Source organism: Homarus americanus, unplaced genomic scaffold (assembly GCF_018991925.1).
Source record: "Homarus americanus isolate GMGI-L3 unplaced genomic scaffold, GMGI_Hamer_2.0 scaffold12094, whole genome shotgun sequence".
Classification (NCBI taxonomy): Eukaryota; Metazoa; Arthropoda; class Malacostraca; order Decapoda; family Nephropidae; genus Homarus; species Homarus americanus.
In genome coordinates this window covers 51,445-67,052 of record NW_024712365.1, presented here as the reverse complement: position 1 = coordinate 67,052, position 15,608 = coordinate 51,445, and the positions used below count along the sequence as shown (strand labels likewise).

At 48.1% G+C, this 15,608-nt stretch overlaps 1 protein-coding gene across 1 annotated transcript in view; it reads right to left on the bottom strand.

Annotated features, from left to right (window-relative positions):
• Window positions 1-14,878, bottom strand: part of LOC121860229 (gamma-2-syntrophin-like) — a 43,424-nt gene extending 28,546 nt beyond the window's left edge. Inside the window, exon 1 of the mRNA XM_042357320.1 lies at window positions 14,696-14,878. Within this exon, the coding sequence (XP_042213254.1) occupies window positions 14,696-14,842 (147 nt within the window). The 5' untranslated portion in view covers window positions 14,843-14,878. The remainder of the gene's footprint in view (window positions 1-14,695) is intronic.
• Window positions 14,879-15,608: the final 730 nt, after the last annotated feature.

The window sequence follows — 15,608 nt, the reverse complement described above, 5'->3', positions numbered from 1 at the left end:
ATGCCTTCACTGTAATGATAACCAATGCCTTCTCTGTAACATAACTAATGCCTTCACTCGTAACATAACTAAGCCTTCACTGTAACATAACTAAGCCTTCTCTGTAACATAACAATGCCTTCTGTAACATAACCACGCCTTCACTGTAACATAACTAATGCCTTCACTGTAATATAACTAATGCCTTCAAACATAACTAATGCCTTCACTGTAACATAACTAAGCTTCATTGCTTCCATTAATTTTCCTTAAATGGACAAAAAAATTCAAATGTTCGTGACTTTTAATTCCAATAACCACAAAAAAAATGTTTCTTCGTAAATATTCCCCCAAAATGTTGAAATGTTTCCTGTTTCATTACCGGCAGCTGATGACCAAACACCTCAATTATGAAGATACAAACCAAAATAGCTGGCCTTCACTGCCACACATAGCTATCCGGCCTTCACTGCCCACACAGCTATCCGGCCGAGAATTGAACTTTTCCCTGCGTAGCTAACATCCCAGGCGAGCAAGAATAATAAATAGGAATAACTGGCAATAGACTGGGAATAAACTTGGAATAGACTGGGAATAAACTTGGAATAGACTGGGAATAAACTTGGAATAGATGGAATAAACTTGAATAAAGAAATAACTAGTGATAATTGGGAATACACTGGGAATAACTAGGAATAAACTGGAAATAACTAGGAACAGCTATTAACACGGTAAACTTCACCTCAAAACCGACTAGGCTGTACAATACGGGTAAGAGAACTATCACTAGCTAGTCTACGGACCTGGCCCACCCACATTCAACCACAACAACTGTTATAGTAAAAGAGACGACAATATTTAAAGGAACTAATATTGACTCAATTCACACTCCAATATTATCCCTCTCCCTACTACCCTCCTCACCCACTACTACCCCACCCACCACTACTACCCTCCTCACCACTACTACACCAACAATACTACCCCTCACCACTACTACACCAACACTACTACCCCTCTCACCACTACTACACCAACACTACTACCCCTCTCACCACTACTACCCCTCTCACCACTACTACACCAACACTACTACTCCATCACTACTACTCCACTCACCACTACTACCCCTCTCACCACTACTACACCAACACTACTACCCCTCATCACTACTATCCGTCTCACCACTACCATCCACCACCATTACCCAATACTAATACCACTCCACCATCACCACCACTACTACCCACAATTACTCCACCACCACCACCACCCTCCCAACACCACCCCTACCACAACTACCCCAATCACCGCCCACACCTCCCCACACCACCCACCACCCCACACCACCCCACCCCACCACCCCACACCCCACCACCCCCACACCCCACACCACCCCCCACACCCCACACACCACCCCCACCCCACACCCCACCACCCCCACACCCCCACACCCACACCCCACCACCCACACCCCACCACCCCACACCACCCACTACCCCCCCACACCCCACACCCCCCCCACACCCCCCCCTACCCCCACACCCCCACTACCCCCACACCACCCACTACCCCCACCCCCACACCTCCCCACACCCCTCCACTACCCCCACACCCCCCACCCCCACCCCCCACCCCCTCTCTGCCCCCTTGGTGTCACCATTATCTCTCATCAAGATAAGGGAAAAACGACAACACATTTAGACCAACAATATGAGGCAAAACTCCTTGGTGTTGGTGGTGCAGCTGTTGTGGTGGTGCAGCTGCTGTGGTGGTGTGCAGCTGCTGTGGGTGTGCAGTTGCTGTAATGGGCAGCTGTTGGTGGTGTGCAGCTGCTGTGGTGTGCAGTTGCTGTGGTGGCTGTTGTGTGTGGCTGCTGTGGTGTGCAGCTGCTGTGGTGGTGTGCAGTTGCTGTGGTGTGCAGCTGTTGTGGTGGTGTGCAGCTGCTGTGGTGGTGTGCAGTTGCTGTGGTGGTGTGCGGTTACTGTGGTGGTGTGCAGCTGCTGTGGTGGTGCAGCTGCTGTGGTGGTGTGCGGTTGCTGTGGTGTGCAGCTGTTGTGGTGGTGTGCAGCTGCTGTGGTGGTGTGCGGTTGTGTGGTGGTGCGCTGCTGTGGTGTGCAGCTGCTGTGGTGGTGTGCAGCTGCTGTGGTGGTGTGCAGCTGTTGTGGTGTGCAGCTGTTGTGGTGGTGTGCAGCTGCTGTGGTGTGCAGCTGCTGTGGTGGTGTGCAGCTGCTGTGGTGTGCAGCTGCTGTGGTGGTGTGCAGCTGCTGTGGTGGTGTGCAGCTGCTGTGGTGGTGTGCAGCTGTTGTGGTGTGCAGCTGTTGTGGTGGTGTGCAGCTGCTGTGGGGTGTGGTGGTTGTGGTGTGCGCTGCTGTGTTGGTGTGCAGCTGTGGTGGTGTGCAGCTGTTGTGGTGGTGTGCAGTTGCTGTGGTGTGCAGCTGCTGTGGTGGTGTGCAGCTGTTGTGGTGCTGTGACCTACTGCTGCTGTTGTGCTGTTATTGTGATAGTTATGTGTGTGTGTGGTGTGGTGATGGTGGTGTGGTGGGTGTGTGGTGGGTGGCGGTGTGGTGGGTGTGTGGTGGGTGGCGGTGTGGTGGGTGTGTGGTGGGTGGTGGTGTGGTGGGTGTGTGGTGGTGTGGTGATGGTGTGGTGTGGTGGTGGGGTGTGGTGTGGTGTGGCGGTGTGGTGTGTGGTGATGGTGGTGTGGTGATGGGGTGTGGTGTGGTGTGTGGCGGTGTGGGTGTGGTTATATTGGGCCAGACAGACAGACAGACAGACAGACAGACAGACACACAATATGAGAACCGTTAACTGGTGATCAGGGGCGGGTATGGCTCATAGCAGGTGGCGAGGCAGAGCGGGAGGCAAGGGAAGGTGGGTGGCAAGGGGAGGGGGAGGGTGGCGAGGAAGGATGGGTGGCAGGCAGGCGGGTGGCAAGGGTAGGTGGGTGTGAGGAGGGTTGGGTGGCAGGAGGGCGGGTGGCGAGGAGGGCGGGTGGCAAGGGTGGGCTGGGTGGCGAGGAGGGTTGGGTGGCGAGGAGGGTGGTGGCGAGGAGGGCGGGTGGCAGGGAGGTTGGGTGGCGATGGAGGGCGGGTGGCGAGACAGAGAGGGTGGCGAGGATCGATACACCATGGACAGTGATCACCTGACCAATTACCACAGCATCACACCTGCTGACACCTGCTCTGACTACCACCTGCTGACACTGACCATCACCTGCTGACAATGATCCTGACACCTGCTGCGAACACCTGCTGACCTGACCATCACACCTGCTGACACTGACCATCACACCTGCTGACATGACCATCACACCTGCTGACACCTGCCTGACTACCACACCTGCTGACACTGACATCACACACCTGCTGACAATGATCATGACACCTGCTGACACTGACCATCACACCTGCTGACACTGACCATCACCTGCTGACACCTGACTATCACACCTGCTGACACTGACCATCACACCTGCTGACACCGCCTGACTACCACACCTGCGACACTGACCATCACACCTGCTGACACTGACCATCACACCTGCTGACACTGACCTGACTACACCTGCTGACACTGACCATCACACCTGCTGACAATGTCCATCACACCTGCTGACACTGACCATCACACCTGACACTGACCATCACACCTGCTGACACTGACCATCACACCTGCTGACAATGATCCATAACACCTGCTGACACTGACCATCACCTGCTGACACTGACCATCACACCTGCTGATGCCCAGACCATCACACCTGCTGACACTGACCATCACACCTGCTGATACTGACCATCACCTGCTGACACTGACCATCACACCTGCTGACAATGATCACTAACACCTGCTGACACTGACCATCACACCTGCTGACATTGACAATCACACCTGCTGATGCCTGACCATCACACCTGCTGACAATGATCATAACACCTGCTGACACTGACCATCACACCTGCTGCAGCCATCACACTGACACTGACCATCCCACCTGCTGACATTTACTCCTGACTACCACCTGCTGATACAGCCATCACACCTGCTGATACTGACCATCACACCTGCTGACACTGATCATAGCACCTGCTGACACTGACCATCACACCTGCTGACACTGACCATCACACCTGCTGACACTGACCATCACACCTGCTGACACTGACCATCACACCTGCTGACACTGACCATCCCACCTGCTGACATCTACTCTGACTACCACACCTGCTGACACTGACCATCACACCTGCTGACACTGACCATCACACCTGCTGACACTGACCATCACACCTGAAGGATGGAGGAAGTGACCAATGGTAGCTAACCACTCGTCGTCGTCTGCCAATCAGAACGTATTATAACTTTAGTGACGTCAATACTGAACTTAGCCAATCAAGACGTATAACTTCAGTGACGCCAGTACTAAAGTCAGCCAATGAATACGTATTTTAACTAATGACGTCAATACTGAAGTCAGCCAATCAAGACGTATTATAACTTTAATGACGTCAATACTCAAGTAAGCCAATCAAGATGTACAGTATTTTAACTAGTGACGTCAATACTAAAGTCAACCAATTAAGACGTCCCTGAGCCACTAATGACCACCTGCAGGAGCCAGACTAATGAGGGGAGACGGAAGGGCGTGTGTTACTAGCTCAAAGTCTAATTAGGTGATCCACTACACACGCCTTTGTCTGGCTGGTGCAGTAGCTTGTCCTGAGGGGTGGTTGGGGAGGGAGGGAGGGAGGGAGGGAGGGAGGAGGGAGGGAGGGAGGGAGGGAGGGAGGAGGAGGGAGGGAGGGAGGGAGGAGGAGGGGAGGGAGGAAGGGGGAGGAGGGAGTAATGATCAGAAAATTCTCCTCCTTAAACCTGAGACGAAGCCAATATAGGAGACACAGGTGATGGAGACAGGTAATGAGACACAGGTGATGGGAGACAGGTAATGACACAGGTGATGGGAGACAGGTAATGAGACACGGTGATGGGAGACAGGTAATGAGACACTGATGGGAGACAGGTAATGAGACACTGATGGGAGACAGGTAATGAGACACTGATGGGGGCAGGTAATGAGACACTGATGGGAGACAGGTAATGAGACACTGATGGGAGACAGGTAATGAGACACAGGTGATGGGAGACAGGTATGAGACACAGGTGGGAGACAGGTAATGGACACAGGTGATGGAGACAGGTAATGAGTGGGGGTGGGTGGGGGGTTGGTGTGGCAGGTAATGAGACACAGGTGATGGGAGACAGGTAATGAGACACAGGTAGGAGACAGGTAATGAGACACAGGTGATGGGAGACAGGTAATGAGACACAGGTGATGGGAGACAGGTAATGAGACACAGGTGATGGGAGACAGGTAATGAGACACAGGTGATGGGGAGACAGGTAATGAGACACAGGTAGGAGACAGGTAATGAGACACAGGTGATGGGAGACAGGTAATGAGACACTGATGGGAGACAGGTAATGAGACACAGGTGATGGGAGACAGGTAGGGGACAGGTGATGTGGACAGGTAATGAGACACAGGTGATGGGAACAGGTAATGAGACACAGATGTGGACAGGTAATGAGACACAGGTGATGGGAGACAGGTAATGAGACACTGATGGGAGACAGGTAATGAGACACTGATGGGAGACAGGTAATGAGACACTGATGGGAGACAGGTAATGAGACACAGGTGATGGGAGCAGGTAATGAGGCACAGGTGATGGACGGGTAATGAGAGCACAGGTGATGGGAGACAGGTAATGAGACACAGGTGATGGGAGACAGGTAATGAGACACAGGTGATGGGAGACAGGTAATGAGACACTGATGGGAGACAGGTAATGAGACACAGGTGATGGGAGACAGGTAATGAGACACAGGTGATGTGGACAGGTAATGAGACACAGGTGATGGGAGACAGGTAATGAGACACAGATGTGGATTAATGAGACACAGGTGATGGGAGACAGGTAATGAGACACTGATGGGAGACAGGTAATGAGACACTGATAGGAGACAGGTAATGAGACACTGATGGGAGACAGGTAATGAGACACAGGTGGAGACAGGTAATGAGACACAGGTGATGGGAGACAGGTAATGAGACACAGGTGATGGGAGACAGGTAATGAGACACAGGTGATGGGGAGACAGGTAATGAGACACAGGTGATGGAGACAGGTAATGAGACACAGGTGATGGGAGACAGGTAATGAGACACAGGTGATGGGGAGACAGGTAATGAGACACAGGTGATGGGGAGACAGGTAATGAGACACAGGTGATGGGGGAGACAGGTAATGAGACACAGGTGATGGGAGACAGGTAATGAGACACAGGTGATGGGAGACAGGTAATGAGACACAGGTGATGGGAGACAGGTAATGAGACACAGGTGATGGGAGACAGGTAATGAGACACAGGTGATGGGGAGACAGGTAATGAGACACTGATGGGAGACAGGTGTGGGAACAGGTGATGGGAGACAGGTAATGAGACACAGGTGATGTGGACAGGTAATGAGACACAGGTGATGGGAGACAGGTAATGAGACACTGATGTGGACAGGTAATGAGACACAGGTGATGTGGACAGGTAATGAGACACAGGTGATGGGAGACAGGTAATGAGACACAGATGTGGACAGGTAATGAGACACAGGTGATGGGAGACAGGTAATGAGACACTGATGGACAGGTAATGAGACACAGGTGATGTGGACAGGTAATGAGACACAGGTGATGGGAAACAGATGTAACACACAAAATAAAGAGAATGAAGTGATGGATAACAAGATGGAAGAATGATGAGTGAGTGAGTGAGTTAAGACGACCACCTGTGACACAAACCTGAACAAACTTCACCATTAAACAAAAGTAAAACTGAAACACAACCAAACTCTTATAACTTCCCCTGAAACTAGTACTCTAAGATCGATTCCCCTTCTGTCATCAACAACCTGTCCTCTCGTCACCCTGGCTCCCGGTAACGTACGCTATAACAAACATGGCTCCCGGTAACGTACGCTATAACAAACATGGCTCCCGGTAACGTACGCTATAACAAACATGGCTCCCGGTAACGTACGCTATAACAAACATGGCTCCCGGTAACGTACGCTATAACAAACATGGCTCCCGGTAACTACGCTATAACAAACATGGCTCCCGGTAACGTACCTATAACAAACATGGCTCCCGGTAACGTACGCTATAACAAACATGGCTCCCGGTAACGTACGCTATAACAAACATGGCTCCCGGTAACGTACGCTATAACAAACATGGCTCCCGGTAACGTACGCTATAACAAACATGGCTCCCGGCAACGTACGCTATAACAAACATCATTATAGTTACGGCCTTAACCTCATGCCCTGAAGGTCTTGAGAAAAAATAAATAAACTTTATATTTCCATCATTCCCGCGGCAGTGAATTTCCTCCTGAATAAGTTGAGTAATTTCCCCATTGTCTTGTTCAGGATGTTCAGTATAAGTTTTCCTAGATTGTATATTGGTTAAAGGAATATCTAATTGGATATATCACCTGTATGGTTAATAGGTGTGTGTGTGTGTGTGTGTGTGTGTGTGTGTGTGTGTGTGTGTGTGTGTGTCCATGAAAATACGTGAATCAGAACAGAAAATTATAAAAAGGTGAACAGATATTTTTAACAGCATTAATGGCTAAGTATAGCATGTGTTAAGAAGGCTGACAGACAGTGAAGGAAGGTCTACGTCAAAGGCTGTGTAATATTACTAGTGTAATATATTAATAAATGAGGTATTAACAATGTGAGTAATGGAAAGGTGCGTGAGTGTAGGTAATAATGATATGCTAATGGCAGGTAAGACAGGTGATGATGGGTTAATCTATCTCTCTCTCTCTCTCTCTCTCTCTCTTAACCTGTATATTGATGCAGCTTCACCAACCAGCCAAGCGTGATCTAAAAATACCTAACCCCATCCCCCCACCTATCATCTTTCCACCTACCCTCCCTCTACTACCGCCACCTACCATCCCCACCTACCATCCCCCCCCACCTACTTATAAAACATAGGTAGTCTCATCCAGCGCTCAGTGTGTGAATAATAATCAGGAATCAAAGGGAAAGGTTGGCAGTTTCTGTGGGGGGGAGGGGAGATATTCCGCCAACACAAACTAGAACGTCGTTGCAAAAATCCAGAAATAATGTGTATATATTCTTTCATGGTTAAATTAATATAGATAGCTGTGATAGTTTCAGGGTTCATGGATCTATAATTATTTACTATCAGTGGATATTATTTTCCCTCTTGAATATTGTGAAATTTACGAGATATTTCTTAAAAGTGGAAGATGTTGTAGATTTCAGCGGCGTGTGTTGCATCCTGCCTCAGAGCGTAACCAAAGTTCTCATATTTTACTGATAAACATTTATAAGACTGGTAGAGATTTCTTCTTGGCTCGTAAGCTTAAGAATGCTCTGCTAACTTTGGGATATTCTCAACAAATTTTTCTTTTCACCCACCAAATGCAAATCTGGTAAAGGAACACGAAAAAAACGTATTGGAATTTACTTAAGAACGGCAACTTGGAGGCGGATTTACAAAACGGATTCACAAAAACGCCAACAAGACTATAATCCGACTTCAAGCACGAACGGAGGAACACTGAGTCATCTAAAAACAAACAAGTTATCGTTAAGTGATGCTGCCAGGTGTATAACCGGGACTTACTGAACGTAAACAAAAGATTTCTTGTGTGGTCACGAACGCAAGGTGGGTTAAGTTAGATTAGGTTAGGTTAAAGTCAATATACTGTGTAGGCTATGCTCTTCTCCATCCTAGCCTCTCTTTCTCCCCAGCACCCTCCTCTCTCCCCAGCAACCCCTCTCTCTCCCCAGCACCTCTCTCTCCCACAGCACCCCTCTCTCCCCAAGCAACTCTCTCTCCCCAGCACCTCTCTCTCTCTCTCCCCTTGTCCCTCATCCAGCAACCTCTCTCTCCCCATCTCTCCCAGCACCCCTCTCTCTCCCCCAGCACCTCCCCAGCACTCCTCTCTCTCCCCAGCACCCCTCCCTCTCCCCAGCACCCCCCTCTCCAGCCTTCTTCCAACACCTTTACATAATACATAACAAAAGTGATTAAGAGAGAATCCCAGAGTCTTTGTTGACACTATTCCCAGGTGTTGGACGCGAAGGTGTGCGATGTCTACAGATTCTCGGACTTACAAATCAAGACCATTTATAGTTATTGGACTTGGAGGGAAATTATGGGACATTTGTGTGATTTAAGGACCGTAAATTTAGGTTTATGAGGAGAGCTGTTGAGTTAAAAGGTTCAACAGAGATATTTAGAGAATTTATGTATTTGTTGAAAAGTTATAATAATATTTTGTCTGATTTTTCGATTTTATATATGACGCAAGAATGTTTTATGATGATTGGTGTGAAGCTTAAAGACAGACAGACAGACAGACTAGAAAGAGAGAGACACACACACACACACACACACGCACGCAATACAATATAGGAAGAAAATTAGAAGCTTAAAAACCTGACCTAGATATCAGAATACATTACAATAATAAGACCTTCCACACACACACACACACAACAGCGCCTCTAGCGTACCTGCCTCCACTTACCTACACTCCTCCTCTCTCAGCATCACGGAACAATACACTGTTGACAATCCTACACAAAACATCCTAGGGCGTCCTGTTTCCACTTACTGAAATATTACGAAAAGAAGAGGACTGAAGAGCTATTGTGAAACCTCTATATAACGGACTTCTCTCTCTCTATATATATATATGTACTCCGTTAGATCCAGGTTTCATTTCAGATCTATGGACCCTCGATATAACAGACTTCTGTATATATAATCCGTTAGATGGGGTTCATCTAACGGACCCTCTATATAACGAACTCTCATCTCCTCCTCTTTCTTTCCCCAGGCCAAGCACTAAATTCCCTCCCGTTAATCTTTTTCTCAGTCAATTTACCTTTTTTTAATTGTCTAAAGTCTAATCATTTCTTACTTAAACTTTGGTGTAAAATGATTAAGTTTCCCCTCCTCATCTCCTCGTTTTCTTTGGGTTATATTTTTCACGTTTTCTCTTTCATGCAACTATGTTTTCTATGCCTTATTTTCGATGTTTTCTTCTCATATTAATTTTTCATGGAGTGTTTTCATTGCTTCATAAATCACGGGGAAAAGTTTGCAGGGTGTGGGTGGGTGTGGGCGGTTGTAGGCGGGTGTAGGCTAGTGTTGGAGTGTTTTAATTACCACCTACCTCTTCATGCACTTTTCTAAGGAGGTCTGGAAGAGGGAAAAATTGGTATTTATATTGTGAGAACCATTAAGGGTGTATTGTGATGTTTACTGACGAGGAAAATTACCTCTCTCTCTCTTTCTTCTCATTCCTTGTCCTCCTCCTTCATTCTCTATCCCTCATTTCTTGTCTTTCTCCTCCTTCCCTCCACCCTTCTCTCTCTCATACCTTGTCTTCCTCCCTTCATCATCCTCCTCCTCCCATATTAAGAGGTGGCAGCGGCATCCTATCTGGTTATACCGTAACTCCAGTATTTATTAGGCAGGTGAGACAGGTGAGGCTGCCCGCCCCTCACAGGCTAGGTTAGGTTAGGTATCTACTGGGGAAATATGCTTGTCAACACAGCCATAGTGAAGCAGGACACACACAACCTTCACACATAAGTATTTTAAGCTAAAAGCCTCTCACAGCTATAATACTGCTGTTGTAAAGCTGTCACAGCTACGACAGTCTGGCTTTATGGTAGCCGTTAGCTTAGTGTTGCACCAAGCTAAGATATAATAGCTGGGTGATGTACCAAGTTAAGACACGGTACACGTTTGGGGTGATGTACCGAGCTAAGACACGGTACATGGCCGGGGTACAAGGAATGGTCTGGTCTTGTAACATAAACTGTGTTAGGACCATAAACCAGACACTGACTTATCCGTGTTATGTAATATATTATTGTCGAGAGTGAGAGACTTGTGACTGTGTGTGGGAGCAACGAAAGCTGTCAACGAGTAGCAGATTTACTCATGGTAAGTAGTGACTGTGTGAGGTCTTGACGCCGCAGCAGGAAGCAACATCATCTTCATCCTCCCAACGACATATATCAACAGAAATAACATTAATCTTCACCATCCAAAACAAAATAGATCGTCGTTTTCCCTGACAGCAACAACAGGAGGAAGCATTTCACTACACACCAGAACACCTCTTCTCATTCCTCCCCCCAGCAGGTGTCCTCTACATATATCTTGAAAAGGAACAACAACAACAACAACAACAGCAACAACAATAACAACAACAGCCTCTCCTTGCTTTCTCTGTCTGCCTTTTGTCGTATCACAGACCTGGAGAGGGCCGACGCCATTAAAGACGTCCCCGTGTGCTTCTGTAAAATGTTAATCCAGATCCCACGATGTTTGTTTCGTGTGGAATAATCAGCTGCCAGATCTCCTTCCGCTCTTGTCTTCAGTGAGAGGAAGTGGCGAGGCGATAGTGTGGGAAGGGCGGGTGGGAAGGGGGTCGTGTGGGAGGGTCGTGTGGGAGGGACGTGTGGGGGGGGACGTGGGGGAGGGACGTGGGAGGGGGGACGTGTGGGAGGGGGACGTGGGGGAGGGGGACGTGTGGGGGACGTGTGGGAGGGGGACGTGTGGAGGGACGTGTGGGGGGGCAGTGTGGGAGGTTGACCGTGTGAGCGTGACGTGTCGTAGAGGGACGTGAGTAGGGCGGCAGATAGAGGAGGGAGGGCGCGTCTTCAAAAAGTGTTGACTCAGGATAGCGCTAAAGAGAAGAGAGAGGGCCCATTACACAGTCCTGCTACACGCTGTTCTACATAACAAAGGAATGACTGGCTGAGGGAGGGAGGATTGTGTCGTAGGTCAGGGTAAAGAGAGACTACGCCACACTCTTCCTCTTCTCCTTCCTCTTCCTCCTCCGGCGAAGAGTGAGAGAGAGTGAGAGGTCATCAGTCATAGCCAAGCACCAAGGGTCATGGGGGGAGGGAGGGGAGGGAAGGGGAAGGGAAGGGAGGGGAGGAGGGAAGGGGAGGAGGGAAGGGGAGAGGGGGGAGGAGGAGGGAAGAGGAGAATCTATTACTACTGGGAGGAGGGGAAGGAGGAAGGAAGAGGAGGAGAAAAAATGTCAGTGCGTGAGTATATCCGTACATGAATCTCCCCATACGTGTGTCTGTCCTTCCCACCTGTCCCTCCCTCCGTCACACCTGTCCCTCCTCCCTCACACACCTGTCCCCCCCTCCCTCCCTCATCACACCTGCTCCTCCCTCCTTCCCCATCACACCTGTTCCTCCCTCCCCATCACACCCGTCCTCCCTCCCTCACACCTGTCCCTCCCTCCCTCACACCTGTCCTCCTCCTCCCCATCACACCTGTTCCTCCTCCTCTCTCACACCTGTTCCTCCCTCTCACACCTGTCCCTTCCCTCCTCACCTGTCCTCCCCTCCCTCACACCTGTCCCTCCTCCCTCACACCTGTCTGTCCCTCCTCCCTCCCTCCATCACACCTGTTCTCCTCCCCTATCACACCTGTTCCTCCCTCCTCCCTCACACACCTGTCCTTCCTCCTCACACCTGTCCTCCCTCCTCACACCTGACCTGACCTAACCTGACCTAACCTGACCCTGACCTAACCTGACCTGACCTAACCACCTGACCCAACCTACTCTTAACCTACCTGAGGAACACTGTCTCTTGTTACCTGTTTGTGTCTAATGGAATATTCTATGGAAGATTCACTGCACTGGTTTACAAGGGTCTGTGTGTGTGTGTGGGGGTGTGTGTGTGTGTGTGTGTGTGTGTGTGTGTGTGTGTGTGTGTGTGTGTGTGTGTGTGTGTGTGTGTGTGTGTGTGGTGTGTGTGTGTGTGATCTTCAGGTACCCAAACATACATACACACACACACATATATATAAACATAATGACTTTGTTTATCCATGTTAAAAAACCTTTAATCCTCGTATCAAAGATTAACAAAAGCTGTGAGGAAGAGCCGGATTAAATTCATTTATTTGATCTCACAAAATTACCCAAAAAAAATTGTATCTTTTTCATTTCCGTAGAGTTTTCCTCTAACAAAAAAAGGTAGTTATTTAAGCTCTTATACTGGAACACACACACACACACACACACACACACACACACACACACACACACACACACACACACACACACACACACACACACACACACACACACACACACACACACACACACACACACACACACAACACTCTTAACCCAATTTGGAGCTGGCTGGAAGTAATTAACAGGTAACCAAATTTAGAACAGGTAATATAAATCTATCAAAAATTACACCTGGTTTATGTGAGTTGTGTAATGAAGTAAAGTTAATGTTACCTGTAATTAATACCTGAGTTATTGTACAGGTATGAGAGGTGTAAGGTGTCACATATGAGCAATTTTGTCCCGGGTTAAAATTGATACTTATTATAACATTCAGAAATAGTGAAATCTCCATATACCGGATTTCGATTTAACGGATTAACTTAACTATATATACTGTATATATAATCAGTTAATCCCTCTCCTATTGTCAGTTAAAAGGTTTCATATATAACGGGCTACCCTCCCTTATTATGGACGTTTCACTGTGTCTAGGGAAAATAGAAATATATACAAATATATGTATAAAAATAATTTGAAAATGTAAAAATGAAAAATATATGAAAATGTAATCAATAAAAACAAAAAAATAAACCTTTGAGAATTTAAACCAAGTTACCAAAGTTTATTTCGTCCACATATAAACCAACATTAGTTTTAACCCTTTGGCCTAACGAACGATTCACCGCACTGCACGCAATTTGAAGTGGGGGGAGAAAGGGAGGGAGAGTGGGGAGAGAGGGAGGGAGAGTGGGGGAGAGGGGAGGGAGAGTGGGGGGAGAGAGGGGAGGGAGAGTGGGGGAGAGAGGGGAGATTGTGGAGAGGAGAGGGAGACTGGAAGAGGGAGAGAGGGAAAGGTGAAGATGGGTGAGTGATGTAGGAAAGGGTCTGAAGAGAGAGGAAGGGAAGAGGTGGAGAGAGAGAGAGAGGGAGAGGGCCTGATAGAGAGGGGCTGAGGGAGATGTGGAGAGTGGTGGAGAGGAGGAGGGGGAGAGGTAGGAGAGGGCCTGGAGAGAGAGAGAGAAAGGTGAGAGAGATTGGAGAGAGGGAGGAGAGGGAAGGGAGGGGGGTGAACATGAAGCCGCAATAAGCATAGACTGTATATGTTCAGGAAGGCGGTGAATAGAACCAATTAACTAGACTGTCAGTCCAGCCTGTTGACTTGGTCCAGCCGGGTCTCCAAAGCCGGATATGCCCACGTGCAGTATATTATATCCGGCCGGTCCCTGGTAGCAACGACTCAATCCTAACAGCCATATTGGACTCCTATTGGACTCGTTATTCACCCTGGACTCTTTCACTTGGCCATATTAGACCATCACTCAGCCATATTGGACTCTAATACTCGGCCCTATTGGACTCTTATTGGTACTAACCCTGAGTCTATCATTCATACTAAACAATCAACAAATATATATTGACTATATCCTTAACATATTAGACCTTTATTAGACTCGATATTCACCCTAGACTATCATTCCAAATTGGACTCCATCACTTAGCCATATTGGACTCATATTAGAGTCTTTATTACCTTGGTACTCACCCTGGCATCTGGACCGTTAGCCTCGAGAGTCTTAGTGCTGATGACGAGTTGTTCCCGCTGGAGGACGAGTGAGTCTGAGGTGAGGATCAGCTTCATGGGTTGAGGCTTAGACTTGCCGTCACTCACGCTCACCAGCCCAGCGTGCATCTGTGGGGGAGGACGTGGTTTAGTACATGGGTAGGACGTGGTTTAGTACATGGGAGGACGTGGTTTAGTACATGGGAGGACGTGGTTTAGTACATGGGAGGACGTGGTTTAGTACATGGGAGGACGTGGTTTAGTACATGGGAGGACGTGGTTTAGTACATGGGTAGGACGTGGTTTAGTACATGGGAGGACGTGGTTTAGTACATGGGAGGACGTGGTTTAGTACATGGGAGGACATTGGTGCGACGTAGGTGTACTCATAGCAAAAAATAGTATGTGGTGTTATGTGGTAGTACTGACAAAGAACACTTTAGTACATGGTAATACATAATGAGTACATTTTAGTACATAGTGGTATATGAGAGTACTTACCAAGAGTACATATAAGAATAGTACACCCAAATACCCACTAGTACAGAATTAGATAAGCACATTGCTAGAGTACATTATGGTGAGTATATTTGAGTACACTGAGTACATTGGAGTACATCCCTGACCTCACATTAAGACACGGTGGAGGAAGGTCTATTACATGTTGCATAGCTCTATCTTGTCACAAGCAGCCCATTGCATCAGGTTTATTGAGATGCAACAAGTCCGCGTCAATGATTGCAACAGCTGACGCTCTCCTCATGCACTACGAGTTGAATGTGGAGGAGGTACATATTCACCCAGCAACATCTACACATTCACTTAGAAACTGAACATTTACCTAGAAATACCTAAATATCCCCTGAAATTATGTACATTCAACTACAAATATCTA